Source organism: Stomoxys calcitrans, chromosome 5 (genome assembly GCF_963082655.1).
Source record: "Stomoxys calcitrans chromosome 5, idStoCalc2.1, whole genome shotgun sequence".
Taxonomy (NCBI): Eukaryota; Metazoa; Arthropoda; class Insecta; order Diptera; family Muscidae; genus Stomoxys; species Stomoxys calcitrans.
The window spans coordinates 110,716,400-110,744,233 of record NC_081556.1 but is presented as its reverse complement, the minus strand read 5'-3'; the positions used below and the strand labels follow the sequence as shown (position 1 = coordinate 110,744,233).

At 39.1% G+C, this 27,834-nt stretch overlaps 3 protein-coding genes across 3 annotated transcripts; 1 reads left to right on the top strand and 2 right to left on the bottom strand.

The window, feature by feature from the left end:
- Positions 1-731: 731 nt before the first annotated feature.
- On the bottom strand, positions 732-14,907 carry LOC106080433 (hyccin). Its single transcript, XM_013241827.2, has 2 exons — positions 14,004-14,907; positions 732-6,408 (listed from the first exon to the last, which is right to left on the bottom strand). Exons 1-2 carry the CDS (start codon positions 14,678-14,680, stop codon positions 5,268-5,270), a joined length of 1,818 nt encoding a protein of 605 aa, XP_013097281.1. The 5' UTR covers positions 14,681-14,907; the 3' UTR covers positions 732-5,267.
- Positions 14,908-16,681: 1,774 nt separating this feature from the next.
- Positions 16,682-17,985, top strand: LOC106095790 (GEL complex subunit OPTI). Its single transcript, XM_013263150.2, has 3 exons — positions 16,682-16,922; positions 17,241-17,344; positions 17,414-17,985. The coding sequence occupies exons 1-3, from the start codon at positions 16,809-16,811 to the stop codon at positions 17,607-17,609; spliced, it is 414 nt and encodes a 137-aa protein (XP_013118604.1). The 5' UTR covers positions 16,682-16,808; the 3' UTR covers positions 17,610-17,985.
- Positions 17,970-18,979, bottom strand: LOC106095786 (probable U2 small nuclear ribonucleoprotein A'). Its single transcript, XM_013263137.2, has one exon. It carries the CDS (start codon positions 18,875-18,877, stop codon positions 18,074-18,076), a length of 804 nt encoding a protein of 267 aa, XP_013118591.1. The 5' UTR covers positions 18,878-18,979; the 3' UTR covers positions 17,970-18,073.
- Positions 18,980-27,834: the final 8,855 nt, after the last annotated feature.

Below are 27,834 nucleotides of genomic sequence, written 5' to 3'. Positions count from 1 at the left end.
TTCGATTCTCGGTTAAACAAATCTTTTCGAATACTTTTAGGTGTGAAGGCTCAAGAGCCGTACGTTGGCAGGTTGTACTTATATCGAGTTTATTGCGACAACGCATTTATGATATAAGTACGATACTAACCAAGTTCGACACCCTGTCTGCTAGCTGTTCATTTTCCAATACAGGTGCTTGTGTTTTGTAGCGATGGTTTTTTGTCCACGCAAGTACAATGACTCCCATGGTATACTCATGTTTCTGTGCATCATTGGCAAGTTGTGTCCATAGCATCGAATGCTAGACAACGGCAACGGCTCTTGACAAAGTCAATGGCTCAGCACTTTTAAACAAAAATATTGTAATTTTCGACACTCAAATATTAAAAATCAGCAAAAAAAAACTGATCGGGAAGGCCCGTTTGGGTCCCCCGGACCCGGTCCTCAAAAACGGACTTCATATTCGTGTTCCTAGGGGGAAAAAATGGAAAAAAGCCAGAAGATACCATAATACCCATAGTATGACGCATTTCGATTCTTGGTTAAGCAAATCTTTTCGGATACTTTTAGGTGTGAAGCTTCAAGGGCCGTACGTTGGTAGGTTGTATTTGTATCGAATTCATTGCGAAAACAGCTTTAAGTAAAACACTGACCGAGCTCGACACCCTGTTTGCTAGCTGTTCATTTTCCAATACATGTGCTTGTTTTTTGTGGTGATAGATTTTTTGTCCACGCAACTACAATGACTCCCATGGCATACTCATGTTTCTGTGTATCTTTCGGAAGTTGTGTCAATAGTTTCGAAGGCTAGACAACGGCAATGGCGCTCGACAAAGGCAACGGCTGAGCAGTTTTAAAGAAAAAAACAGTAAGTAAGGCAAAAGACGGGAGATGTCGACTTTATCTGAACCAATTTTGATCGACAACGGCGGATGTTTTTAGATGGGTTGTTAAACGATCAGTATCAAATTTCGAGCAAATATGTTCAAATTGTAATAAATACGGTTGATAAATGACAACATTATTGCAAATCTGACGGAGATATATATGGGAGCTATATCTTAATCTGAATCGATTTCCAGCAAAATTCTTAGATTCTTGCAGTCGCGGACAATCAGCGGTATCGAGTGGAGAGTCTCAATCTCGGGTGGCACCGGCTCTTGTTTAAATACTGAGTGTCTATGATGCTCGATATGACAAGGCGGGTTATTGGTGCCTTTAAATAGCCAATTGTCACCCTGTTCTCGCGGCGATCGATCCATTGGACCGGAACGAACTTGCTCACCTATAGTAGCTTGACGAGGATAGCCACCTCCACATGTGGAGGCTACAATCACAATTAAGTTGATTTGTGGACATTTTTAGCAGAATCCATGGTGGTGGATTCCCAAGATTTGGCCCGGCAGAATTTAGCATATTTTTACTTGTTATACATACCAAAATCGGTGGCTGTATTGAATTGCTAACTATTTTGTTGAAAGATTTCTTTCCTTTTGTGGCTCATAATGATATTTGATGAAGATGTTTGACACCTAGCTTCTTAAATGAACTATAATGGAAGATTTTGTCTCATTAAAAAAAAAAAAAACTTCACCATGAAATCTTCAAATGCAAATGCAAATTTGCCCCTGAACATTCCATTAAGGAACTGGGGCAAACTTCTCACAAATCAATGATAAGGGACCTCATTTTTATAGCCGAGTTCGCAAGGCGTGCCGCAGAGCGAAACCTCTTTGGGGAGAAGTTTTTACATGGCAAAGTACTTCACAATTGTCGTCGACAGCATTAGGAGAGGATAACCACCGCTGAAAATTATTTTCTGATGATCCTGCCAGAATTCGAACCCAGGTGTTCAACGTCATAGGCGCACATGCTAACCTCTGCGCCATGAAATCTTCAATATGTCGATCACTAGTTAAGACAGATCATACTTGGCAGAGATGTTGGAAGTCATAACTCAAGTCTTTGTTCCAAATTTCAGCCAAATCAGGTAAAAATTGAGGCTTTTAAGGGCTCAAGAAGTCAAATCCGGGCATCGCTTTATATGGGGGCTACATCTATTTATTGACCGATTGGGATCATACTTGGCATGGATGTTGGGAGTTATAACACAAGTCTTTGTTCTAAATTTAGCCAAATCGGGTAAAAATTTAGTCTTCTAAGGCTCAAGAAGTCAAATCCGGGGATCGGTTTATATGGGGGCTATATCTGTTTATAGACCGATTCAGATCATACTTGGAATGGATGTTGGGAGTTATAACTCAAGTCTTTGTTCCAAATTTCTGCCAAATCGGATGAAAATTGAGGCTTCTAAGGGCTCAAGAAGTTAAATCCGAGGATCGGTTTATATAGGGGCTCTATCTGTTTATAGACCCATTCGTATCATACTTGGCAGGAATGTTGAAACTCAAGTCTTTGTTCCAAATTTCACCCAAATCGGGTAAAAATGTAGGCTTCTAAGGCTCAAGAAGTCAAATCCGGGGATCGGTTTATATGGGGGCTATATCTGTTTATAGACCGATTCAGATCATACTTGGCATGGATGTTGGAAGTAATATCTCAAGTCTTTGTTCCAAATTTCTTCCAAATCGGATGAAAATTGAGGCATCTAAGGGCTCAAGAAGTTAAATCCGGGAATCGGTTTATATAGGGTCTATATCTGTTTATAGACCCATTCGTATCATACTTGGCAGGAATGTTGAAACTCAAGTCTTTGTTCCAAATTTCACCCAAATCGGGTAAAAATGTAGGCTTCTAAGGCTCAAGAAGTCAAATCCGGGCATCGCTTTATATGGGGGCTTCATCTGTTTATAGACCGATTCGGATCATACTTGGCATGGATATTGGAAATCATAACTCAAGTCTTTGCTCCAAATTTCTGCCAAATCAGGTGAAAATTGAGGCTTCTAAGGGCTCAAGAAATTAAAGCCGGGCATCGCTTTATATGGGGGCTATATCTGTTTATAGACCGATTTGTATCATACTTGGCAGGAATGTTGGAAGTCATAACTCAAGTCTTTGTTTCAAATTTCACCCAAATCGGGTGAAAATTAAGGCTTTTAAGGGCTCAAGAAGTCAAATCCGAGGATCGGTTTATATGGGGGCTACATCTGTTTATAGACCGATTGGGATCATACTTGGTATGGATGTTGAAAGTCATAACTCAAGTCTTTGTTCCAAATTTGAGGTTCCTATGGCCTCAAGAAGTCAACTCAGGGGATCGGTTTATCTGGGGGCTATATCCAAATCTCAACCGATATGATCCTTTTTCAATCCCCAACGACCTACATCAAGAAGAAGTATCTGTGGAAAATTTCAAGCAGCTAGTTTTATGCGTTCGACCGCTATCGTTCGACGGACAAGGCTAGATCGATTCAGAATGTCGAGACGATCCAGAATATAACCCGGCACGGGATAGCAATGAGCACCACCCAGGCTGGAACGTTGAGGTCCGATCTGTGTGGTGTTCATTGCTGTCACGAGAAGTTTAGCTGCGAGCTACCGGGCGCATCCACTGGTTGCGGAAAGTGGAATGCTTCATAAGTAGTAGCTGCAACGGCAGTCACGGACAATTAGCGGTATCGAGCGGAGAGTCTCAGTGAAAGTCCGGGCGGCATTGGCTCTTGCACACAAATACAAAGTGCCTATGATGATCGATATGACAAGGCGAGTTATTGGCGCCTTTAAATAACCAATGGCCGTCGTGTCCCGCAGCGATCGGTCCTTTGGACCGGAACGAGCTTACTCACATACACGAGCTTGACGAGGATCGCCACCTCCACATGAAAATGTGGCTACAACAACAACATCCAGAATATACATATATACTTTATGAGGTCGCAGATTAATTCTTCAAGGTGTTGCAAACGGAATGGCTAGATTAGTATACCCCCATCGTATGGTGGTGGGTATAACTGTGTTTTTATTACCCAAATTTAAGGCGGTATTCATTTGAAACCTATTACGTTGAGAGATTTCTTTTCTTTTGTGACTCATAGTCAAATTTAATGTAGAGCATTTCTTTCTTTAACACCAAGTTTCTACAATGAAGTATTGAGGGAAATTTTGGATCAATTCGAATGCCTTTGAAAGTAACACTAAAACTTATCTTAACACATGTAATACACAATTTTATATTGTAATTTTTCTTCAAATTTTTTATATCTATACATAAAGTTTATTTTGAGACTTATAGTGAAATTTGATGTAGAATTAACTTTCCTTTAATGTCAAGTGCCCAAAATAGAGTATTTCAGGAAATTTGGACTCGATTCGAAAACATGCAAAATTTACACTTCAATAGTGATGTTCACCCAATGCTGGGCATCGCATGGCCTTAACATTAACCATTCAAGTAATTTCTTTAAAATAAAAAGTTAATTATAGGTTATCTCAAACTGTATGTTATAATATTTAGTTAATTTTTCCAAAATTTTAATAATGTATTTCAACTTTAGTCTCTGACTATAGGTACATTGCATTTGAATTTTTTGTTATAATACTCAAGATTTGAATTTTTTGTTTAAATTATACACATAGCGGAATTTGTCTTTAACCAACTTCTTTACACCTAATTAACAATTATGATAAATAGAAGAATAAGAAGGAATAATAGTTTAATAGTAAAGTAGAATAATTAATATACAGAGCATTTATTATTGTAGCTAATAGGTAGCACACAAAATGAAAGGTTAGAAAAGGAGTTTTGTGGGGAGTGTATGTGGGGTGTGTGTGTGTGTGTGACTGTGAGTTGGTGGGGATTTGAGGTTGAGGGTTCAGGGAAAGAAATAAACACCTTGGAGTCACATTAGTCTACTCCACAAACTGCTATTGCATATTCAACAATAACAACTACTTAAATAAAAACATTTTTTTTTTTTGCTTTAAAACAAATGCAATAACTCATGATACATTGGCACCAACTAATAAAACTAAGAGAATTGATTTATGTCCCCCACACACATCAAGGGAGGCATTTTGGGTAAATCAATAAGAAATAAACACACCTCCACCTTAATATACATATACATACATATTTACTGTCAACCATTGCATTATCTTAGTGTTTGTTGTTGTTGTGTTTGTTGTTGTGTTGTTGTAACTTTGCTTATTTCTTAACTATGGCGCACCAATACAATACATAAAAGAATGGTTTTGCTTCATGCTTCATCATGGGTTTATCGCTTGGGTTTTTTCTTCTATGTTTTTGTTTTTGTTTTTCTTTTAATTGCAATATATGTAAGTAGTGGCCTGGGTAGCTGGCCACTGGAAGCCTTAGAAAATCACTAATCCATGTGGGCATCGTTTGTTGATTTGACACCCCCCATAATGGTCGTGGTCGTCGCAGCATTGCCCATTGCCGGCAATTCAATGCTGGAATCGAAACTTTTTGTTGTTAACAGGTCGCTGCTGGTTATTGAGGTTGTAGTTGTTGTACTATTATTATTGCTGTTACCCAAGCCGCCGCCGCCACCGCCACCACCGCCTATAACACCAGCACCTCCCATAACACCAGACATGGCATTCACCACTGTGCCCCCATTCAAATCACTGTCAATGCTAAAACTATTACTGCCACTTTCATTGGTCATCAATGTTTGCATGGGCAGCATATCGGCCGTATCTATGGCATCATAGTTCTTATTCTTGACCACTGGTCCGGGGCTCTTCTCAAACTCCAAAACCGTGGCGCCCTCCATTTGCATTTGCAGCAGAGAATTACGCTGCATGTGTCTATCTAATTTTCGTTGCGGTGGTTTAATATTGTCAGCACTATTTGTCGTGGCACTGCCATTCGTTTGATGAGCAGATTTTGTGGCATCCTTATCCTTATCTTTGTCCTTGTCCTTATCCTTCTCCTTGTCTTTGGACTTTTTAAAGCCTGCTATCAAGGCTTTATGTGCCTGCGCCTTAATGCCTTCCATGCTGGGACGTATTATCGAATTTCTGGAACCCTGCTGTGGGCCGGACTCTTTAGCATTTTGTGTCTGTTCGGCAGTTTCCTCGGTAACACTGGTCAATTGTTGATTAGGTGCCTGTGGCATTGTTAGATCTCGCACCTGTATTGGTATATCATCGGGTAATTTTTTCGTACGGAATGATGCATTGGTTATCATGGATTTTGAAACGGCGGTGGTTACGGTATTCGTGGATGGTGTCAGTGCAACACTTAGACCCATGGGACCATCACTGGGCTGGCCAGAGGGATTGGCATGTAGAGAGTTGCGAACAGCACTCGTTATCAGTATTAGTTCCGTATACATTTCAAAACATGCCCTATTATGAATGTCTTCCAGTGTCTGTATGGCAACTGTACCAAAACCATTGAACATGGCATAGTATATGGCATGCACCAACTCCACTAGGAATGCTGAGGATAACGGAATGCGTGGAATCATTGATTTGGGCATTAGTGATGGATCGGAGCTTAAATGAGACAATAGGTAGAGGTTCAATTGAAGCTGAAATTTTTTAAAATTTAAAGCAATCATCATTTTTACCTAAGGCTTATTGATATGGAAATGCTTCTGTTTTACATTCTTTGACCTTTGATCATTGTTGGGACCTTACACAAGGGGGATACTATGTTGCATATGACTATAGTGCAGAACGCATTGGTTCAAATACCGAAGAGAAGACGAAACATTAAGACCAATGGTGATTTTGATTGTGCCGAAAAGTGTAGCACTGAAATCGAAATTTTGTGTTCGTTTGTCCAGAAAAATGTATCCTCACCACCGGGTGCATACAGAGTGGAAAAACGTTGCATTTCTTACACCGTGCCAAGTCTACGGTGTAGAGTGTCGCACTTTAAATCAACGGCTATCATTCAGCAAATTTTGTTTGAACAGAAGAAGAAGAAGAAGCCAAATTTGTTGAATGTTTGGAAAAAAAAAGCGGCAAAATGCCCCGTAATGATACCGAATGCTATACGAACTTTCTTCCTCCTTTCTTCAGTTAGTTTAATTTTTAAAAATTGTCATTAAAGACATACAAGATGTAAAATCGGATGAATAGGAAAACGATAGCTTCATCTAAGGGCTCAAGAAGTCAAAACAAGAGAACACAGACCTGAAGATAAGTGAGATTTCTCCTTGGTCAAGCAGCGGTATCTTTGAAACAATGCTGATACAGTACCAGGCAGAGTGGTACTGTACCACTATACTTGATAGAGCCGATATGAGCTACAATATCCTTGGTAAAATGGTTCCAGACTCGACGACCATATGAGCTTTGAAGAACTGGTACTGGGTATGTGGGGATGTCACCCAATCAATGTAGAATGCTTAAAACAGAGATTTGATAAACGTCTGGGAACATTTGCAAGCCCTTGGGCTAGAAGGCATCATCATTCTCTTGTTCTTTAGTTATCCCAAGGACTGTGAAATCAAAGTCAATCTGATTGCAGACTGCCACTAAAACCTAACCTAAGAAAAATCGAGCTCTTTGGGCGGAACAATATCAGGGTAGATCTGGCAAAATATCGATGGCACTATCGATATTTAAATTTTTGACTGAATATCGATTGATATTTTTCCAATGGATAGTCTCTAAGGACCGGTTCACCACTGTAAAAACCATATTCTAAGGAACAGGTGGATAAATTGTGTGTCCCATGACATAAATATAAGGGAGAAAATGGCACGAGGTACGCCACAGGGGGCATTTTATCGCCACTCCTATGGGTGACCACCATAAATGACCTATTACGGATGCTGACTGAGGAGGGATTTAAACCAGCTATGCAAAAGGGCCGAAAGTGTCTTGCATATGGCATATGACTGGGCTATACCCAGAGGTCTGAATGTTAACCCAGAGAATATTGAAATATGCCTATTCACGAGGAAGACGAAGGTGGCCCAATTTAACGACCCACGTTTCCTCAATAAGACGATTTCGATAACTGACAAGGTCACATACTTGGGTGTGATTGGACAAGAAACCGAATTGGAAGTGTCACATTCAGAAGCGTACTGAGAAGGCTCACAGATGTTGGGCACTATGTAGACGGGCCGTAGGCTCGAAATGGGGCCTAAATCCGAGGATAGTTCACTGGCTCTACAGGAGCGTGATTAGACCACTACTTACTTACTCCTCAGTGGTTTGGTAGACTGCCATGGACAAAAGGTGCAACATAAGCACCATACAACAGGTTTAGAGAACATGTTGTCTTGGCATAGGCGGAGCGACCACGCCCATTCTATTCTATTCTAGATATCTCACCCATAGACATACAGATTAAATGTGAAACAGCCACTGCGGCTGAGACTTAATGCGATGGGAGAATGGATTGAGGATGGGATCAGCTCATACCACCGCGGTATAATCGAGGCGACGATAGGAAACCTGGAAGGAAGGGAAGAGGTTTCCGTTCGGATACCTGAGATGAACCTTGAGGTCGAGTGCGAGGCACTGCTGCCAGCGGCACAGTCTTGAATTGACGGAACCCTAGTATTGCCACCTGGAAGATCATGTTACACGGATGGATCAAAGCTAGAGTACAGAGTGGGCCTGGGGTTTACATTGAGAAAATAATAATATAGTATATAATACGGTCCTGCAGGCGGAGGACGACGAGTGTGAACATCTTTACTGACAGTAAATTTGCCATAAGGGCAATAACAACCAGGACGGTAAGGTCAAAAACAGTCTTGCAGTGTAAGGAGATTAACGCCTTCTCTGAGGATGGCAAATTAGATTAGTTTGGGTGCCGGGCCATAACGGAGTAAGGGGGAATGAAAGGGCAGATGATTTGGCAGTGAAGTCATGAGGACTACCGTCAATAAACTTTCAACCTAACCTTACCTATAATTATTGTTTTATTTTTCAAAATAAATATATCGGTTTCCTATTTTTTAGATAATTTCTTGAAAATAGATGAAACTTTGTTGTTTACGATAGGTAAATTACCGCGGACAAAAACTCGCACATTTCAAATTGAAGTTTCGAGTTCAATCGTTCGATAACTCGTATCATAATCCAAACAATGCGACAATTGATCTTTATAAGTCGATTGTGGATGCGGGAATCAGATCCTATTAGGTCTAATTTTTGGGAGGAGGCCACCGTAGCACAGGTTAGCATGTCCGCCTATTAAAAAAAAAATTTCAGCGGTGGTTTTCCCTTCCTAATGCTGGCGATATTTGTATAGAGCTGGCAAACTATCGATATTTGCGATATTTCTCATAATAAATATCATAGTATCGATACTATCGTTTATTTCCCATCACCTATATTTCAAACCAAAATTAAAAGTAAAAATAAAGTGATCGATTTATATAGCAGCAATATCAATGTACAGACTGAATAAAACTAAATTTAACAAAGTCATTTCGATGTCATGTCAAATTGAAGCCCAACCGTATGATATAGCTCCCTCTATAGGTGAAATGTGTCTTATAGGATACATTCAGTGTCGGGTCGCTTGTTTTTGTTCAATTAAAAAAAAATAACTTTGACGATAGTATCGATAGGAAAACTATCTATCAATATTCAGACAAAAAATAAAATATCGATAGCTCCATCGATATTTTGCCAGCTCTACATTTGTGAGGTACTATGCCTTGTAAAAACTTCTCTCCAAAGAGGTGCCGCACTGCGGTACGCCATACGGACTCGGCTATAAAAAGGAGGCCCCTATCATTGAGCTTAAACTTGAATCGTACAGCACTCATTGACATGTGAGAAGTTTGTCCCTGTTCCTTAGGGGAATGTTCATGGGCAAATTTGCAGTCTAATTCTCGCATCCGTTATCAAGATTGATTCCATTCGGTAAATACTTATTGGATGATTGCTTACGATGGTAATTTGTCAAAAATTTATCGATTTCGATCAGCCGACCATTTTTACTATCTCAAAAGGTAAACAAACCAAATGACGTTTGTTTACAATAGTTATTTTTAGAACAACAGCCAAGTACAATTTACAATTGGAAGCATTTCCTTGAAAAAATACCCTGCAGCATTAAATTTAGTGATTGAATGACACAATTGTTTGCTTTGGTCATGTTTGTAGACACTTTCTCTTTTGGTTAAGCTCTTTATCAGTACTATCGTGCATTAATTTCCGTACCGAAGCTATTTTCGGCCGGCATTATGTATATTCTTTTTTCCTATGGCCATGCCATTACCTTTTTCTTTCTTAATATCTATCTTTAGTTTCATTCAATATCTATCATCATAGTGGTATGTTAGTTTTGGGAATTCACAACACTATGTTATAAGAACTATGCATTGTGGTTTAGTTCTAGACACTTTGGCTGAGTGTATTTCCTATTTTTTATGTTTATCTACTACGGAAGGTCAATGAATTTTACAATGACGTTGGTTCCAAAAGGAGAAAAGTTATTTGACCAGAAGAATATTATCATTATTATTATCAAGAAATGTTGTTCTTTGATTAGTGGAAACGACTTATGAGCTGTAAAAACGAATAAGTATTCTGGTTTCAGTTTTTGGATGAGAATTGCCTTGGGGAAGTTATATTGGGGAATTGATGATTTTGTGCTGCAGCCTGATAGTATGCTTACTTATTTACGAAATTAAGGATTCGAATCCATAACAGGAGGCCACCGTAGCGCAGAGGTTAACATGTCCGCCTGGGTTCGAATCCTGGCGAGACCATCAGAAAAAATTTTCAGTGGTGGTTTTCTCCTCCTAATGCTGGCAACATTTGTGAGCTACTATGCCATGTAAAACTTCTCTCCAAAGAGGTGTCGCACTGCGGCACGCCGTTCGGACTTGGCTATAAAAAGGAGGCCCTTATCATTGAGCTTAAACTTGAATCGGACTGCACTCATTAATATGCGATAAGCTTGCTCCTGTTCCTTAGTGGAATGTTCATAGGCAAAATTTGCAAATTGCAATCCATAACAGAAAATTTAATCCTTTCTGTTCGGTGACCACGGTAGTCACATTATTCACACACTTTTTCAATAAACGGCCTTACTCGACCAATTAAATTGTCTTTTCGCACTAAAAAATGTCAATACCCTCTATACAGTGTATACCAAGACCCGACGGCTGTCAAAAAATTTGGAACGGTCATGATTTTCCTTGTATCCATGGTTACCATATTATTTTCTAGAAATACATTTTTAATAAGTGGTCGACCTCATTAAACCTCATTGGGCTAAGAAGCTTACATTGTTGGAACCCTCTGCCATCTATATTTAGAAACTTCATCTTTGTCCATGTGGTCTTGGTGGGCACATTTCTCTCGAAGAAAAATTTTATTTATAAATGGCCATATTCAACCTTGTTAGACGATCTTATATACGAATAGAGGAGGACTGCACTTATCTGAATGCTAAGAAATCAGACTTTGGCTTGGTTATAGCGGTGCTTTGCAGTGGCCAGACAAAATCTTTGTCGGAGCGCTGCAAATTGGGAGAGGCGCACTCCTACAACGTTTGTTGTTGTTATTGTTATAGCCACATTTGCAGGTGGAGGTGACGATCTTCGCCGAGCTCTTATAGGCGAGCAAGCTCGTTTCGGTCTATACGACCGATCGCCACGGAAACATGATGGCTATTGGTTGTTTAATGGCACCAATAACTCGCTTGTCGTATCGAGCATCGCAGGCATGGGCAAATTTGCATTGACAAATATTTGCACATTTTTTTGTAAGTTCGAAGATTGGCCGTTTCGAGGCAAGACGTTTCCTAAACAAAAAAAATTTGTTATCCGACAAGTTCAAATACTTGGAAATGTTCTTGGATAGGAGACCAACATGATAGATGTTAAGCACTTTGGACCGGCCGTAGGCTCGAAATGAGGCCTTACTACGATCATCGTGTTTGTTCTGGTTTTCTCTTTCCCCCTAAAATGAACTACTTACTATCCCGTCAATAAAGTTTCAAAATTTCCTAAATTTTCACCATGAGATTTCTTAGATAGACCCAAAAAAAGGACCTTACAACAAAAATAATTGGAACATTGAGGTCCGATCTGTGTGATGTTTATTGCTGTCACGAGAAGCTTAGCTGCGAGATACCGGGCGCGTCCACAGGAATGAGCTTGCTCACATACAGGAACTTGACGAGGATCGCCTCCTTCACATGAAAATGTGGTTACAACAATAACAACAACAGGAGAAAAGTGAATCACAGAATACGTCAGAATGTTGTGAGCACATGCTCAGGTAACTCTCTGCTGAGCTTCCCATGGTGGCGATGAACAACATACGTATCGGAGCTCAAAGTTATAGTCATACCGGGATTTCCCCAAGGTAGGGTGATATCTCCGGCACTGTTTAACCTCTTCTTATCCACCATTTCACCCCCTCCAGACGGCATAGAGATGGTATCATACGCGGACGATTGTACGATCATGGCATCAGGCCCCCCACCCATTGTTGATATCTGCGATAGATTGAACGTCTACCTCAACGAACAACGAACGAACAACGCAAAATACTTAGCGTCACATTTGACAGCTCTTACACATTCTCCCACATGCCACAGCAATTTGCGACAAAGTCAAAAGTAGAAACAAGGTCCTCAAGTCGTTTGCTGGCAGAACTTGGGGGTGCAGACAAAGAAACCTTTTTGACCACGTACAAAGCTATTGGCCGGACTGCGGTAAGTTATGCAGCACCAGAGTGCTCTCGTCAGCTTCTCCTCAGTTCTCATGTAGACCACCTCCATCAGGAAACAAAGATCCTACCAGTGCGAAGACAAAACTACATGCTGCCTATACCTTTTGTGCTGTTATTGCAGAGACCATCCGAATCCTTATCTTTGGGATAGATATCCACCGCCCAGAAGCCTTAAGGTAGATCTACATGATCTAGAGCGTGAGGCTCAGCGCTACAAGAGAGCCTCTACATCAAGCGGCATATCAAGCAGGTCTAGACAACATTCACGCAGATACTTTAGTAGATGCGGTAAATGGCTACCGGGTGAATGTAGTCCTTGGAGAACGACCGCCTCTCATTGCACCTGAAGAGATTGACTTCCCCCGGCACACCAGAGTAATCCAGGCTCAATTACGTTCCGGCAGATCTAGCCGCCTCAACTCCTCCATAGCTAGGATTGATGACGACGTGCAAGATATATGTTCCGATTGTAACCAGGGACCACATGATATATGTCACCTGTTTACCTGCCCAGCCAGACCCACTCGACTCAGACCCAGATCCCTGTGGAGGCACCCCATCTTAGTCGCAGAGTTCCTGGGTCTTGACACTCAACGGAATCAAAAACAAGTGTCGCACAGCGGCATGCTATTCGAACTCGGCTATATAGGTTAGGTTGACAAGAGGGTGCAGATATTAATCCGCGCTATGCCACTACGGATATACACATAAGTCAGTAAGTTTTTAGTTCTCGCCAGGATTTGAACCTGTACGTTCAGATGTTGGTTGGGTGGGATTGCATATGAGGCCCAATCACTGTATGTTTAGCTTTAGTTTGCATATACACCGTTCTCACTATTTGACTTCTTAAGCCCCTGGAGGGCGCAACTATAATTCGAATTGGCTGAAATTGTGCAGGATGTTATGATACGATAGGATGTGATACGATCGCTTCCAACATCCATATATACTATGACTCGAATTGGTACATTAATCTGATATAGCTTCCTTATATTCAATTATATGCAAAACCAAATATTAATGGCCTATCTACTTAAACAAAAAGCAACAACAATCACATCATATTTATTTATACATATTTCCGTAGCTAAGATACATATTGTTGGCTACTACAACTACATATTTATCTTAGCTTTGGAAATATGTAAAAATTGATTAGCTAAGACCAACATGGTGTACAAATCTCTTAGCATTCGTTTGAAGATAAGAACCCACCATAAAATTCAATATTACAAGGCATTCATTTTATTGAAGGCACTTGCCAATTTATCATTATAAGTACCAGCCATTAAATAGTTTTCCCTTATCAAAGGTCAAATCTCGATCAACCAATTAGACAGAGCACTTTCGCAATTTATGAAGCTCTATATCAATAAGTAACGTAAGTAAAAAGAAAACATTCTTAATTAAGAGCACCATCTCACCCATATGAGATCCTATGAGCATGTGTTAATTTTGTCGTAAATCCCTCTGTTACCAATTGTGAGGCGACACGGCATAAATGTATCAGCGCCGATTTCTGTGTTAGGCTAACTTGTTGATTGTAGCAGAACAATAATGCCGTCATTATACGCAGGCGATTCTGAGCCGTAATGGCTTCAATTCTCTGATGGGGGCCCCATTTGACCTCGCGATTGCAATTCTCTTCCCATCGCCTCAAATCTGTCAGTGGCAGATTTTTCTCCTCATGATATACAGATGCTTGGGCTAGTATGGGCATGCGGAACTGCACTATTCTTGGGCTGCCATCGTCCGTCGACACCTCGCCATTGTAAATGCAAATGAGTAGAGTTTCCAGGCTACGTACGCCCTTTTTATCACCACCAGCTACGGCACGCAGGTACGTATAGATTAAAACAGGTATGAATTGCAGGGGGAACTTTTGTAAAGTTTTTTCCGTGCTACGATAAAATGCCAACAATTGTTGGCAAATCTCATGGACCAGTGATTCGTGACGTTGACGATCATTGAGTATGGTGAATATGACTTCAGCTATTTCAGATTCTGTATCATGTTCGGCGGCGAACTCTTTGATCTCGGCAGGTTGACCCTGTATACGTTGAAAATCTGACAGCCAATCTTGGACTATTGATTCTGCCATTACTCACTCTCCGCAGCAGCAACGTTGAACTTTGTGTATGAGGGGCAATAAGTGAGTTGCACCACACCGTTTATAGAGGCAGTTCGTTAACAATATACACAATATTGCACTTTGTCTTTTCTCAATGAAAATAACACAATAAATTAAACTTTTTCACACTTAAATAATCGCAAACTGTGTTAAAAAAATCTTCTTTGGCTGGCTAATGGAAAAAATCCAATTGTTTTGACGTAATGTTGTCAAAATTTGGAAAGACAAAAAGTCGATTTTCAACTAATCGATTATTCCACTTTTTGTGTGAATTTATCGAAGTCGACTTTTAGTGGATAAAAAACACAAAAATCCAATAGGATGTATGTGACAAGGTGTTTCAATTAGCTTTCTTTAAATTTCCATAGAAGTAAGAGTTGTTAATTCGGAAGTATGTCGAAACAATTATAGGTGGTCTCATTTGAACAATAACCACAAATCATATGGTGCAATCCGCCAGTTTGCCACCAAGCTGATCGAGGGTTTGCCAACACACACAAAGTCACGAGAAGATCGCAACTAATCTTCTTGTGACAGCAATGAACACTACACAGATCGAACCTCAATGTTCCAGCCTATGTGGCGCCCACAGCTATACGGTGCCAAGCTATATGGCAGATGTTTAGGCTGTTTTAAGGCATCTTTGTTTGCTTTTAAAAGACTACTACGGTGAGGTGTATCCAGTGCATGGGTGAGATCATTTTTGAATGTGCTTTGTCTTCACATCGTAACTGGAGTTCAGTCATGCTTTGCGTAGGTTGCAAGGTGCTGTGCCAACGTAATAAGCAGTAAATCACAACCGAGCGTGGAGGAGAAAATCTTAACTTTGATGCTGGAGAAAATGCTGAGTAAAATATTAAGTTTACACAGTTACAACTGTTAGAAGGGGATGGCTTTTTTGATACACCATGCCTTGCAGTTTAGACCTATAACGACTGCTCTTGACGCTTGTGACCCATACTTTAAATGTATGGGGTAGCAGGCAAGCCCGGAACTATAGTTGGTAGATAGTTGTACCCCACGTGGTCAGCCATGTATGTATGCCACTTGCTGATCTTTAAAACCTTGTACAAGGAGATTTAAAAGTCAAAAAACGAGCTAGGGCATTCTCTGTTAGGTGAAGACCAGACCAGATTCAGGTTTCCTCACACACCACCTTCCATTAAATATACTTATTCGAGACTTCGTAAACGCTGCAACCGCTTTATTTCAACTGCTCAAATACCTTAGCGGCCATTGCATAAAACTGAGTTCCCGTACGAACGTGGAAGAATTCGTTGATCCATTCTTAGAGACATTACAAACAGAAACTGAATCTCAAAATCAATATCAAAAATCAACGTAGCTAAATTAATGCCTAGAACACTTTGTTGGTAACGTACGAATATTGGCATGTTTGGCCTACTTTCAGGATTCAGGTCACTTGCAAAACATAAAGTGGAAAGGCCCCATGAACAGCATTCAGGATTCACTAATAGAAGGTTAGGTCACATGTAAAAACATAAAGTGGATAGGCCCCATAAACATCATTAAGGATGTCAAATCTGACGATTGAAAATGTCATCATATAGGAGAAAACGTAAACAAAGAATGAATGTAAAAAGAGAACAAGTTGACATCCTCAATGCCAAGTACTGTCAAATATTAAAAAAAAAGTATATCGGCTGATCGCTTGGCTTAACCTTATTCAGTGAATCCTGAACAGCATTAAGGATGTCAAAAAAAATTGTATATCGGCTGATTGCTTGGCTAAACCTTATTCAGTGAATCCTGTATTCTACACAACTATTTTGCAGTGGCGTCATAAATGTCTTGCCTGCAACCAAAATTTTCGTCAGGGGTGCATACTCAAGAATTCTGCTTAAGCCTTCTATTTATTTCAATTAAAAAACGCTTACTGATGGGCCTCTGAATCACCCTGTGATTTCCCGATAACAATTTTATCGAAAACAATGATAATCTTACTCTCACTGAGGTGTCAAATCACACGTCGAGTTTTTCGTGTTCGTGCATTTCGCAGTCCACACTTGAAATTGCATTTAATTTAAAACTTTTAGTTCATTTTTAAGTTATCTATAAGTTAAATTATTGAATTAAAATGACCACGAGAACAAATACGATACAACACAATACAAGTGGTAGTGCCAAATCTTCATCTTTGAAAGATATTTGCAATCGAGCCTTGACAGCAAAATCTGAATGGCCGGATAAGGTGGGCAGAAGAAGGGGATGTATATCTAATGTTAAAAAATAGACATGCTGCTGCGGGTAGAATTGAGTTAATTAATTGAAACAAGTGTTTGGCAGTTGTAAATGAGTTGGATCAATGACATAGTGAGACATATAAGAGTAAACAGTGGTTTTGAAGGGATTAAAATATATGTCAGTTGATGTTTATGTGGAAGTTTTGGGCTTTTAATGTTCAAAAGTCTTAAAATATGTTTTATTTATGATTTATTTTTGGAAGCTGATAGTTGAATTGATTTCTTCCCATTCCCACTGTGATTATCTTTTGTGCTCTTTTTTTCAGGATGAATTTTTGGATGTCATTTACTGGTCACGCCAAGTATTTGGAATCATATTGGGCATCATTTGGGGCATTGTGCCCTTGAAGGGATTTTTAGGCTTAGTGTTGTAAGTACATATACTAGACAAAACCAATCATTGCATACCTTTCAATTTTTCAATGTTTTTCTTTTTTAGATTTGCGGGTATAAGCTGCGGTTTGGTTTATGTTTATGCCATTAACTTTCAATCCATTGACGAAGAAGCCTATGGCGGTGCCTGGGAGTTAATTAAAGAAGGATTTATGACCTCATTTGCTGGTTTCTTGGTAACGTGGATTATTTTCTACACTGGCTTGCATTACGAATCAATAATGGAAGCTAAAGGACTATGAGAAGACCACAGAACATAATGAAAGCATAAAAAAGAGCAATCGTTAACCGAAGCATATTGTAGTTAAATTAAACTTAGTTAAAAAAATCATTTATCCATTTAAAGCCAAAAAAACAGTGTTAAATGCTTACGAAGAAAAAGTTGAAGAAACTTTCCGAAAAATTTATCATATTGTACCCCTCAGGCATATAAGATAGTTGAGATTACTTTATAATTTATTATATTGCCTGCTATGTATGTTTGTGTGTAAACCTTTTTCCCCCCTCTGGTCTTCTCTAAATTGTTTTCGTGTATAAGAACTTTTTTTCTATGAAAAATTATGAAAATAAAGCGCTAAAGATTAGTTTACACAAAACAATGGTTTATGATTCCACTCATTATTTGTATTTCATTTTGGGAGAAAATAGAAGGGAAACCAAAAATAATGGACATTGCTTAAATTAAAAGAAAGAACCAGGTTCTTTGCTAATGCTCCATGGCTTGTGAATGTGAATCTGCACCGCCTGAACTGTTTCCATTATGCGTTTGCGTGCCATTTTGTTCCAGGACAAAGTTTTCCGGTATATGGCCACTTTGTAAAATCTGTGATAATCTCTCGACTTCTTGCAGCGAACTAGCGCGTTTAATGGCCTCTCTGATGCGACGAATATCTTCGGGATTGGCAAAACGTCCACCTCCCACTGCCTTGCCGGTATTACCGTCTACTTGTGCAGCAGCCGCTGCAGCATTTTGTTTCGATTTCTTAGCCACCTCCTTCAATAACTCCTTGCCTTGTCGCGAACGGAAAAACTCCATTGCTGCCTTGCGGTCTTTCTGTTTGATTTTTCTAAAATCCAACAGCCTTAGTTGTGGAAACTTATAGGTCATATATTCTCTGTAATAGGGTTTCGTCGATACGGGATTCATAAGTAGACATATTGTTTCTAAATGTGGCAGTTGTGACAAAGGCTCCAAATCGCCCAACTCCTGTAGATTGTTGCCACTCAATATCACCGAGTTTAGGTTAGGCACACATTCGTGCAAGTCTTCACCTATTCTCAGTATACGATTGTTATTTAACAACAGGCATTTGAGGCGCGACAGGTAGGGCAATCCATCTAGTTTCCTGAGATCATTGTCGGATAAGTCGATGGTGTCAAATTGGTCCAGCGTGGCCCCCAAATTTTCGATTTGTGGTATTTTGTAGCCTCGCAAATCGAGTTCACGTTCTCGACAAGGATTTATGAATTGCATTGACTGGTTTATGAGTTCCGGAGTTAGTTTAACCATTTTTTTTGCTTAACTTTGACTTATTTGGGAATAGATTTTGTTAAAACTTGCGGTAAGACAAAAACAGAAAACTTATAAACAGCGTACTACTCCGCTTCTTCTTCTTTTTTGCAAACTGTGACAGAGATGGTAGCAGAAGCGGCTGTCAAAAATGTTGAAAGCATTCAAATTTAGTGTAAGAAACGTAACGCAATTGCAATCATAGCGTTACGTTTATGTTTATCTATCACATTGCACTTATTAACTGGATTGTGATTATGATTATGTACATAATTTTAAATTTACCGGAGAAGAACAATGTGACCAAGCTATTTAAAACCGCATGCGATATACTGTTGCATCATAGGTCAAGAAGAAGGCGTAACCGATGATTGAACCATTGGCATACAATGTCCTGTGCACAAGAAAGCGGACAAGACAGTGTGGTATATTTCCTCTAGAAATGAATAATACTCCTTCCTATTGCACATTAGACATTTTCAAGTGTACTGTGAGATTTAAAAATCTCTGGCTTTAGGCCTGCTAAGTCCACAATAGACCAAAGATTCACACTACACCAAACCCTGGAAAAGACCAAAGAAAGAAAGATCGATATGTAAAATGTTTTCGTCATCTACAAAGCCAGTTTCGACAGCCTTATGCGATTATAGGCAGTCCAGCAACGTCTGAGTCAGGTATCCCCGCAAAATTATTATGAATTTGGATGATGATGCTATCCGAGACACGTTTCTCAGAATATAAAAGGACCATTACAAACCGTTCAATAGCAAACGAGATTTGATAAATGAAGACATTTGATCCTGCTGAACAAGATTATAGGAAATACTGGTGCGAATAGGCATGACAGGCACACTGTTTCTAAGATAACGCATGCTGCTCGCTTATGCCAATGACATCGCTGTTTACGGAGAAAATCAAAATTGGCCAAATCGAGGAGTCATTCATGTTTTCTTAACAGAACGATTTGTATATCCGAAAAGGGCAAATACTTGGCATTGATCTTGGAGAGGAAACATAACTGCAAGTGTTGTTGTTGTTGTAGCCACATTCTCATATGGAGGTGACGATACTCGTCAAGCTTCTGTAGGTGAGTAAGCTCGTTCCGGTCCAAAGGACTGATCGCCGCGGGATCATGATGGCCATTGGTTATTTAAAGGCGGCAATAACTCGTCTTGTCATATAGAGTATCATAGGCACTCCGTTTTTTGTGCAGGAGCCAGTGCCACCCGACCTCTCATTGAGACTCTCCGCTCGATACGGCTGATTATCCGCGACTGCCGTAGCAGCTACTCCGTTTGTAGCATTCCACAATCCGCAACCTGTGGACGAGCCTGGTAGCTCGCAGCTAAGCTTCTCGTGACAACAATGAACACCACACTGATCGGACCTTACTATTCCAGCCTGTGTGGTGCTCACAGCTTTCCCGCGCAGGAGCGTACTGAGAAGACTAACAGATGTTGGACACTTTGTAGGCTGGAAGATATTTACCACGAAATCTTCAGCCACATTGTTCACTACAAATACGCGTGAGGTGAATACTGATCTGGAAGTGATGTTCGAGAGAGAAATGATTCCGACCGTCAAAAGTCCCATAATACTTAGCGTCACATTTGACAGCTCTCCCCAAATGCCATAGCAATTTGCGATAAGGCCAAAATTAGAGACAAGGTTCTTAATTCATTTGCCTTGTTGACCACGTACAAAACAATTGGCCGGTCTGTGGTAAGTTATGCAGCGCCAGTGTGGTTTCGTCAGCTCTGTGACATGCAGTGGAATAATATTCAGATCTGTCAGAATGGCGCCCTTCGAACTGCGACGGCCTCAATCAGGAAACAAAGATCCTACCCGTGCGAAGACATAAATAAATACTGTCTAAGCAATACCTTTCGGGCTGTTATAGAAAAGACCAACCAAATCATCATCTTGTGGATAGGAATTCACCACCCAGAAGCCATGAGGTAGAGCTACATAATCTAGAGCGTGAGATTCAGCGCTGAGAGAGAGAACCTATAGATCAAGCAGTTCTAGACAACATTAATGCAGACACGGTAAATAGCTACCGGGTGAAAGTAGTCCTTAGAGAATGACCGCCTCCCATTGCACCTGAAGGTAGTTCTGCCTCAATTACGATAATGGCAGATGCAGTCGCTTCAACTCCTACAGAGCAAGGATTGATGCTGAGGGCTGTATGTCCCGATTATGACCAGGGACCACACAGCACATGTGACCTCATAACTAGCCAGCCAGACCCACTCAGACGAAGAAAAGAACACAAAAAACTGCTACAACAACAACTATGTGGGCTCAAAATATTAACAATACAAAATGCCACTGCGGCTATGAGGCTTAAGATGATGACAGGATAATAGAGGCGACGATAGGAAACGCGTTCTGAGGGGAAGAGGTTATGGATCGCATACAACCGACCTACACTTATAAGAAATAGTTGTGCAAAATTTCAAGAGCCTAGTTTCTCTTCTTCGAAAGTTAGCGTGCTTTCGAAAGACGGATGGACGGACGGACATGTTTAGATCGACTTAGAATGTCATGACGATCAAGAATATATATTCTTTATGGGGCCTAAGACGCATATTTCGCGGTGTTACGAATGGAATGACGAAATTAGCATACCTGGAGGTGGAGGGTATAAAAACAATCACTTTGAACAATTTTTGCTAAGGAGCTTTGTGCAATAATTTTAAGCAATTATAGCGACATCTATCGGTCGGTAGCTGAAAATATTGGTTTTTAAATGCACTAGACTTTTCCATTCAATGACGTTTTCATAAACTCACATATTTTAACACAAACAAAGGAATGTCTATGATTTGACAGCAGTTAATAGGCATTATAAATGACTTGAATTTGTAAAATAATATTTAAATAATTCCAATATATCAAGAGATCTTATATTGTTTGAAATTATTATTTATGCTTTCATATAATATTAATTCTCATTAAAAAAAAGATTTACCAACCTTGAATTCATATAGCTGCCTCCTTCGCTTATATGTGTTTGAATTTTTCATTTTGGGCTGTTGTTGTAGCAGTTTGTTGTGTTCTATCTTTCGTCTGCTTGATTCTGATGAGTGTCAAGATCTAGGAACTCTGCGGTTAAGATGGAGTGCGTCCACAGGGATCTGGGTCTGAGTCGAGTGGCTGGCCAATTAAACAGGTGACGTGTATAGTGTGGTCCCTGGTTACAATCGGGACATACATCTTGCACGTCGGCGTCAATCCTTGCTCTGTAGGAGTTGAGGTAACTGCATTTGCCGGAACGTAATTGAGCTATAACTACTCTGGCTTGCTGAGGGAGGTCAATTTCTTCGGGTGCAATAGGAGGCGGTCGTGATTTTTAATTGCACCATAAAATTTCAAACTCATCCTTATGTAAATACAATAGGTGTTCTCTTGTTCTCTCATTCATTTTGTAAGTACATACACCCATGCACACTTGATTGTCCATTTGCTCTTTGTCATCTTAAATTTCCGTTGGGGTACAACTTATTTGCTATAATGCAAGGCACTTTAGTTATTTTTGTGTGTTACTTGTAGTCTTTAACGGACGAGCGAACGAACGAACGAACGATAAGTCAATTAACACGAATTGCTCTGCCGGCAGAGCGACCGAACTCCCGAAGTAACACTTGCACATGATTTAACTTTTTTGCATTCTTGCATTTGGATATACTGATTAAATTAGAGAGTGTTTTGAGGCTCACTTTAAAAGGCATGCGAAATTTTTGGAGCTGCTGAAGAGAGCGATGAGGCAATTTTAGCCTTGATTTGCTTTTGATATTCTTACTGTTGGCACTCAAATCGCGATATATTTCTTTTATTTATAATCAGCTTTCAATATTGCTTAAATAATAACAACTCAAACTTCCAAGTTCTCACATATGCAATTGCAATAAGAGTTTTTTTAGACTACTCGATTTATAAACATCTCTAGTCTGTTTACTTCATACACACACATACACACGCCCCATCAACTGTTTCTCCTTTCAGTGCTTGTCACATATTTCTTTGTCAACTGCATTTTGCTTTGACCATTCTTGGCTGCAGCGCTTCTTTCTGTTGCTTTAGTTTTACTTACACATTCTCACAACAACGAACGAACGAATAAGTCACTTAGCGCGCACTTCTCTGCCGGCAGAGCCACCGAATTCCCGAAGTACTGGCAACAAGTAATTTCGATATAACGGGGTTTCTTCTTAACATACGTTTGCACACAACGACACATACGATAATTAACTTTTATTGGGGGTGCTCAGTCTAAAATATTTCCTTTCACTTTGCATAATTGTATATCAGTATTTCGTTACACGTTAAATGTATGCCTCCTTATTGTCTTTTTTAAAATTTTTAAAACACTTTCTTCCCTCAATAGTTTTTTTTTTGGAGGGACAAATATCCGATGGAGATCAAATTATTTCATTTTAAGGGTAAAGTGTGTCCCAACATTATAAATTCTAGAATTTACTCCTTCAAGAAACACTTTGTGTGCAATTTGCTTTTTTTTGTGTTTGAAAGACGAAATCCGCCACGGACGAAATTTTACATGTTCACGCGACGATCTTCCGATTAATACTAAAAAAGAGTGCCAATGCCAAAGTACTTGCAACCAAAAAGAGTCAAAAAAGCTCATGCCAGTAAACAAGAGAGTTGTTTAGAAAAATGTTCTTGAATTTATCGGAGTATAATATGTGAGTCTTATGAGTTGTGTGGGTAGGTGAGCTTTCATGAGAACACATAAATGGAAACGGAAAAAAGCTTCATAATAGAAAAGGATGGCATTGCCGCAAAATGGTATTGACATAACTGATATTCGTAGTTGATTTAAAGCTTTAGAGCATGCTGATGAGCACTTTCTCAATAGTTTTTTTGTTTGTTGTTTTTTTTTTTTCATTTAGGCTTTTGGATATAATCATTTTTATGTTTTGTCAGTGATGGCATGTTAGGGTACATTCATAACAAAATGTTGGAAATACTGCTCCATGCATGTAGGTCTTTTTTTAGTTGAAGCTGGAACTTTTAAACTCATCCATATGTAGGTATATAAATGCATTACGGTTTCTGTTGTTCTCGTAGGCGAGATCTCTTATTCGTTTGGTTGATGGCTACACACAGAACACTTAACCATCTGTTTCCTCTTGCGTTGGAAAACAATTTGTTTTGGTTACAAGCATGTCTCTTTGAACTTAGCTATGAGTTAAATTTTTTTGCTAGCAATTTTCATTGGAAAAAATGATTTACCAACGTTGAATTCGCACAGCTGGCTACTTCTCCCATTAAAGTTTGGATTTTTCTTTTCGGCATATGAAACCATATTTCGATTTGTTTGCCTATGACTACCTTTAGTAGAAAAGTCATAACAAAAGAAAAAGGTGGCAAACACTGCTGCATGTTTGTAGTTGTGATTTTTAGATGCACCATAAACTTTCCAACTCATTCATATTTACATGCACAGGTATATGCAATAGGTCTTTTGTTGTTCTCATCATATTTTAAGCAAGATCTCTCATTCATTTTTTTAGGTACACACACACACGCACACTTGATTATCCGTTTGCCCTTTTAATGCTCATTTTAAATTTCCATTGGGGATGAAGTTATTTGCAACCATACAGTGTTGTCATTTTTGTTGTTGTGTTACTTTTACTCATTAATGAACGAGCGAGCGAACGGGCGAACGAACGATAAGCCGCTTACCACGAACCGAATTCCCGAAGTAACACTTGCACAAATTTCAGATTTTTGCCATTTCAGCAATTAAAGGCACTGATTAAATTCGAGTCTGTATTTGAGGCTCACTTTAAAAGGCATTAGCGGAAGTGTTGGAGCTATTGAAGGAGGCAACAAGGCAATTTTAGCCATAACTTTCTTTTGATATGTTTACTGTTGGCACACAAATCGCGAAATATTTCTTTTATTTATATTCAGCTTTCAACATTGCTGAAATCTTAACAAATCAAACAGCCACATTCTCTCATATGCAATTTGAATAAGAGTTTTTCTTTTTCTCTTCGATTTATAAACAACATCTCTTGCTTATTAACTTAATACACACACATACACACGCCCCATTGTCAATCGTTTCCCCTTTCAGTGCCTTTAACATATTTTTTGTCAACATGCAATTTTTTTGGACCATTCCTGGCTGCAGCGCTTCTTTCTGTTACTTTAGTTTTACTTACACATTCTCACAACAACGAACGAACGAATAAGTCACTTAGCGCGCACTGCTCTGCCGGCAGAGCCACCGAATTCCCGAAGTAAAACTTTTAACACATAACAATTTTTTAGTACACACTTGATGAAAGGGATGGAGCATATTTGTGTATGATTTTTTGCTGTTTTGGTGTGTTTGGCGCGCAATGAAGGAATTCTAGGCATAATTTGCTTTACATGCTTATTTTACTGGCAACAAGTAATTTCGATATAACGGGGTTTCTACGTTTGCACACAACGACACATACGATAATTAACTTTTATTGGGGGTGCTCAGTCTAAAATATTTCCTTTCACTTTGCATAATTGTATATCAGTATTTCATTATACGTTAAATGTATGCCTCCTTATTGTCTTTTTTAAATTTTTTAAAACACTTTCTTCCCTCAATAGTTTTTTTTTTTGGAGGGACAAATATCCGATGGAGATCAAATTATTTCATTTTTAGGGTAAAGTGTGTCCCAACATTACAAATTCTAGAATTTACTCCTTCAAGAAACACTTTGTGTGCAATTTGCTTTTTTTTGTGTTTGAAAGACGAAATCCGCCACGGACGAAATTTTACATGTTCACGCGACGATCTTCCGATTAATACTAAAAAAAGAGTGCCAATGCCAAAGTACTTGCAACCAAAAGAGTCAAAAAAGCTCATGCCAGTAAACAAGAGAGTTGTTTAGAAAAATGTTCTTGAATTTATCGGAGTATAATATGTGAGTCTTATGAGTTGTGTGGTTAGGTGAGCTTTCATGAGAACACATAAATGGAAACGGAAAAGAGCTTCATAATACAAAGGGATGGCATTGCCGCAAAATGGTATTCACATAACTGATATTCGTAGTTGATTTAAAGCTTTAGAGCATACTGAAGGGCACTTTCTCAATAGTTTTTTTGTTTGTTGTTTTTTTTTTCATTTAGGCTTTTGGATATAATCATTTTTATGTTTTGTCATGTTAGGGTACATTCGTAACAAAATGTTGCAAATACTGCTCCATGCATGTAGGTCTTTTTTTAGTTGAAACTGGAACTCATCCATATGTAGGTATATAAATGCATTACGGTTTCTGTTGTTCTCGTAGGCGAGATCTCTTATTCGTTTGGTTGATGGCTACACACAGAACACTTAACCATCTGTTTCCTCTTGCGTTGGAAAACAATTAGTTTTGGTTACAAGCATGTCTCTTTGAACTTAGCTATGAGTTAAATTTTTTTTGCTACCAATTTTCATTGGAAAAAATGATTTACCAACGTTGAATTCACACAGCTGGCTACTTCTCCATTAAAGTTTGGATTTTTCATTTAGGCATATGAAATCATATTTCGATTTGTTTGCCTATGACTACCTTTAGTAGAAAATTCATAACAAAAAAAAAAGCTGGCAAACACTGCTGCATGTTTGTAGTTGTGATTTTTAGATGCACCATAAACTTTCCAACTCATTCATATTTACATGCACAGGTATATGCAATAGGTCTTTTGTTGTTCTCATCATATTTTAAGCAAGATCTCTCATTCATTTTTTTAGGTACACACATACACGCACACTTGATTATCCGTTTGCCATTTTAATGCTCATTTTAAATTTCCATTGGGGATGAAGTTATTTGCAACCATACAGTGTTGTCATTATTGTTGTTGTGTTACTTTTACTCATTAATGAACGAGCGAGTGAACGGGCGAACGAACGATAAGTCACTTGCTCTGCCGGCAGAGCCACCGAATTCCCGAAGTAACACTTGCACAAATATCAGCTTTTCGCCATTTCAGCAATTAAAGGCACTGATTAAATTCGAGAGTGTATTTGAGGCTCACTTTAAAAGGCTTTAGCGGAAGTGTTGGAGCTATTGAAAGAGACAACAAGGCAATTTTAGTCATTATTTTTTTTTAAGATATTTTTACTGTTGGCACACAAATCGCGATATATTTCTTTTATATTCAGCTTTCAACATTGCTTAAATCTTAACAATTCAAACAACCAAATTCTCTCATATTCAATTGCAATAAGAGTTTTTCTTATTCTCTTCGATTTATAAACAACATCTCTTGCTTATTTACTTCATACACACACATACACACGCCCCATTGTTTACCCTTTCAGTGCCTTTCACATATTTTTTATCAACATGCAATTTTTTTGGACCATTCCTGGCTGCAGCGCTTCTTTCTGTTACTTAAGTTTTACTAACACATTCTCACAACCACGAACGAACGAATTAGTCACTTAGCGCGAACTGCTCTGCCGGCAGAGCCACCGAATTCCCGAAGTAAAACTTTTTAACATATAACAACTTTTTGGCACACATTTGATGAAGGGGATGGAGCATATTTGTGTATGACTTTTGCTGGTATTGGTGGTTTTGGCGCGCAATGAAGGAATTCTAGGCATAATTTGCTTTGTATGCTGCTTTTGCTGGCAACAAGTAATTTCGATATAACGGAGTTTCTTCTTAACATGCGTTTGTACACAACGACACATACGATAAATAATTTTTTTGGGGGTGCTCAGCCCAAAATATTTCCTTTCAGTATTACGTTGTACATTAAATGTATGCCTTCTTATTGTCTTTTTTATAATTTTTAAAACACTTTCTTCACTCTCGAGATCAAATTATTTCATTTTTAAGGTAAGATTACCTTAATGTGCCTAGAGAAAAGTGTGTGCCAACATAACAAATCCAATAGGGCAGGCGCTATTCTAGAATCTACTCCATCAAGAAACACTTTGTGTG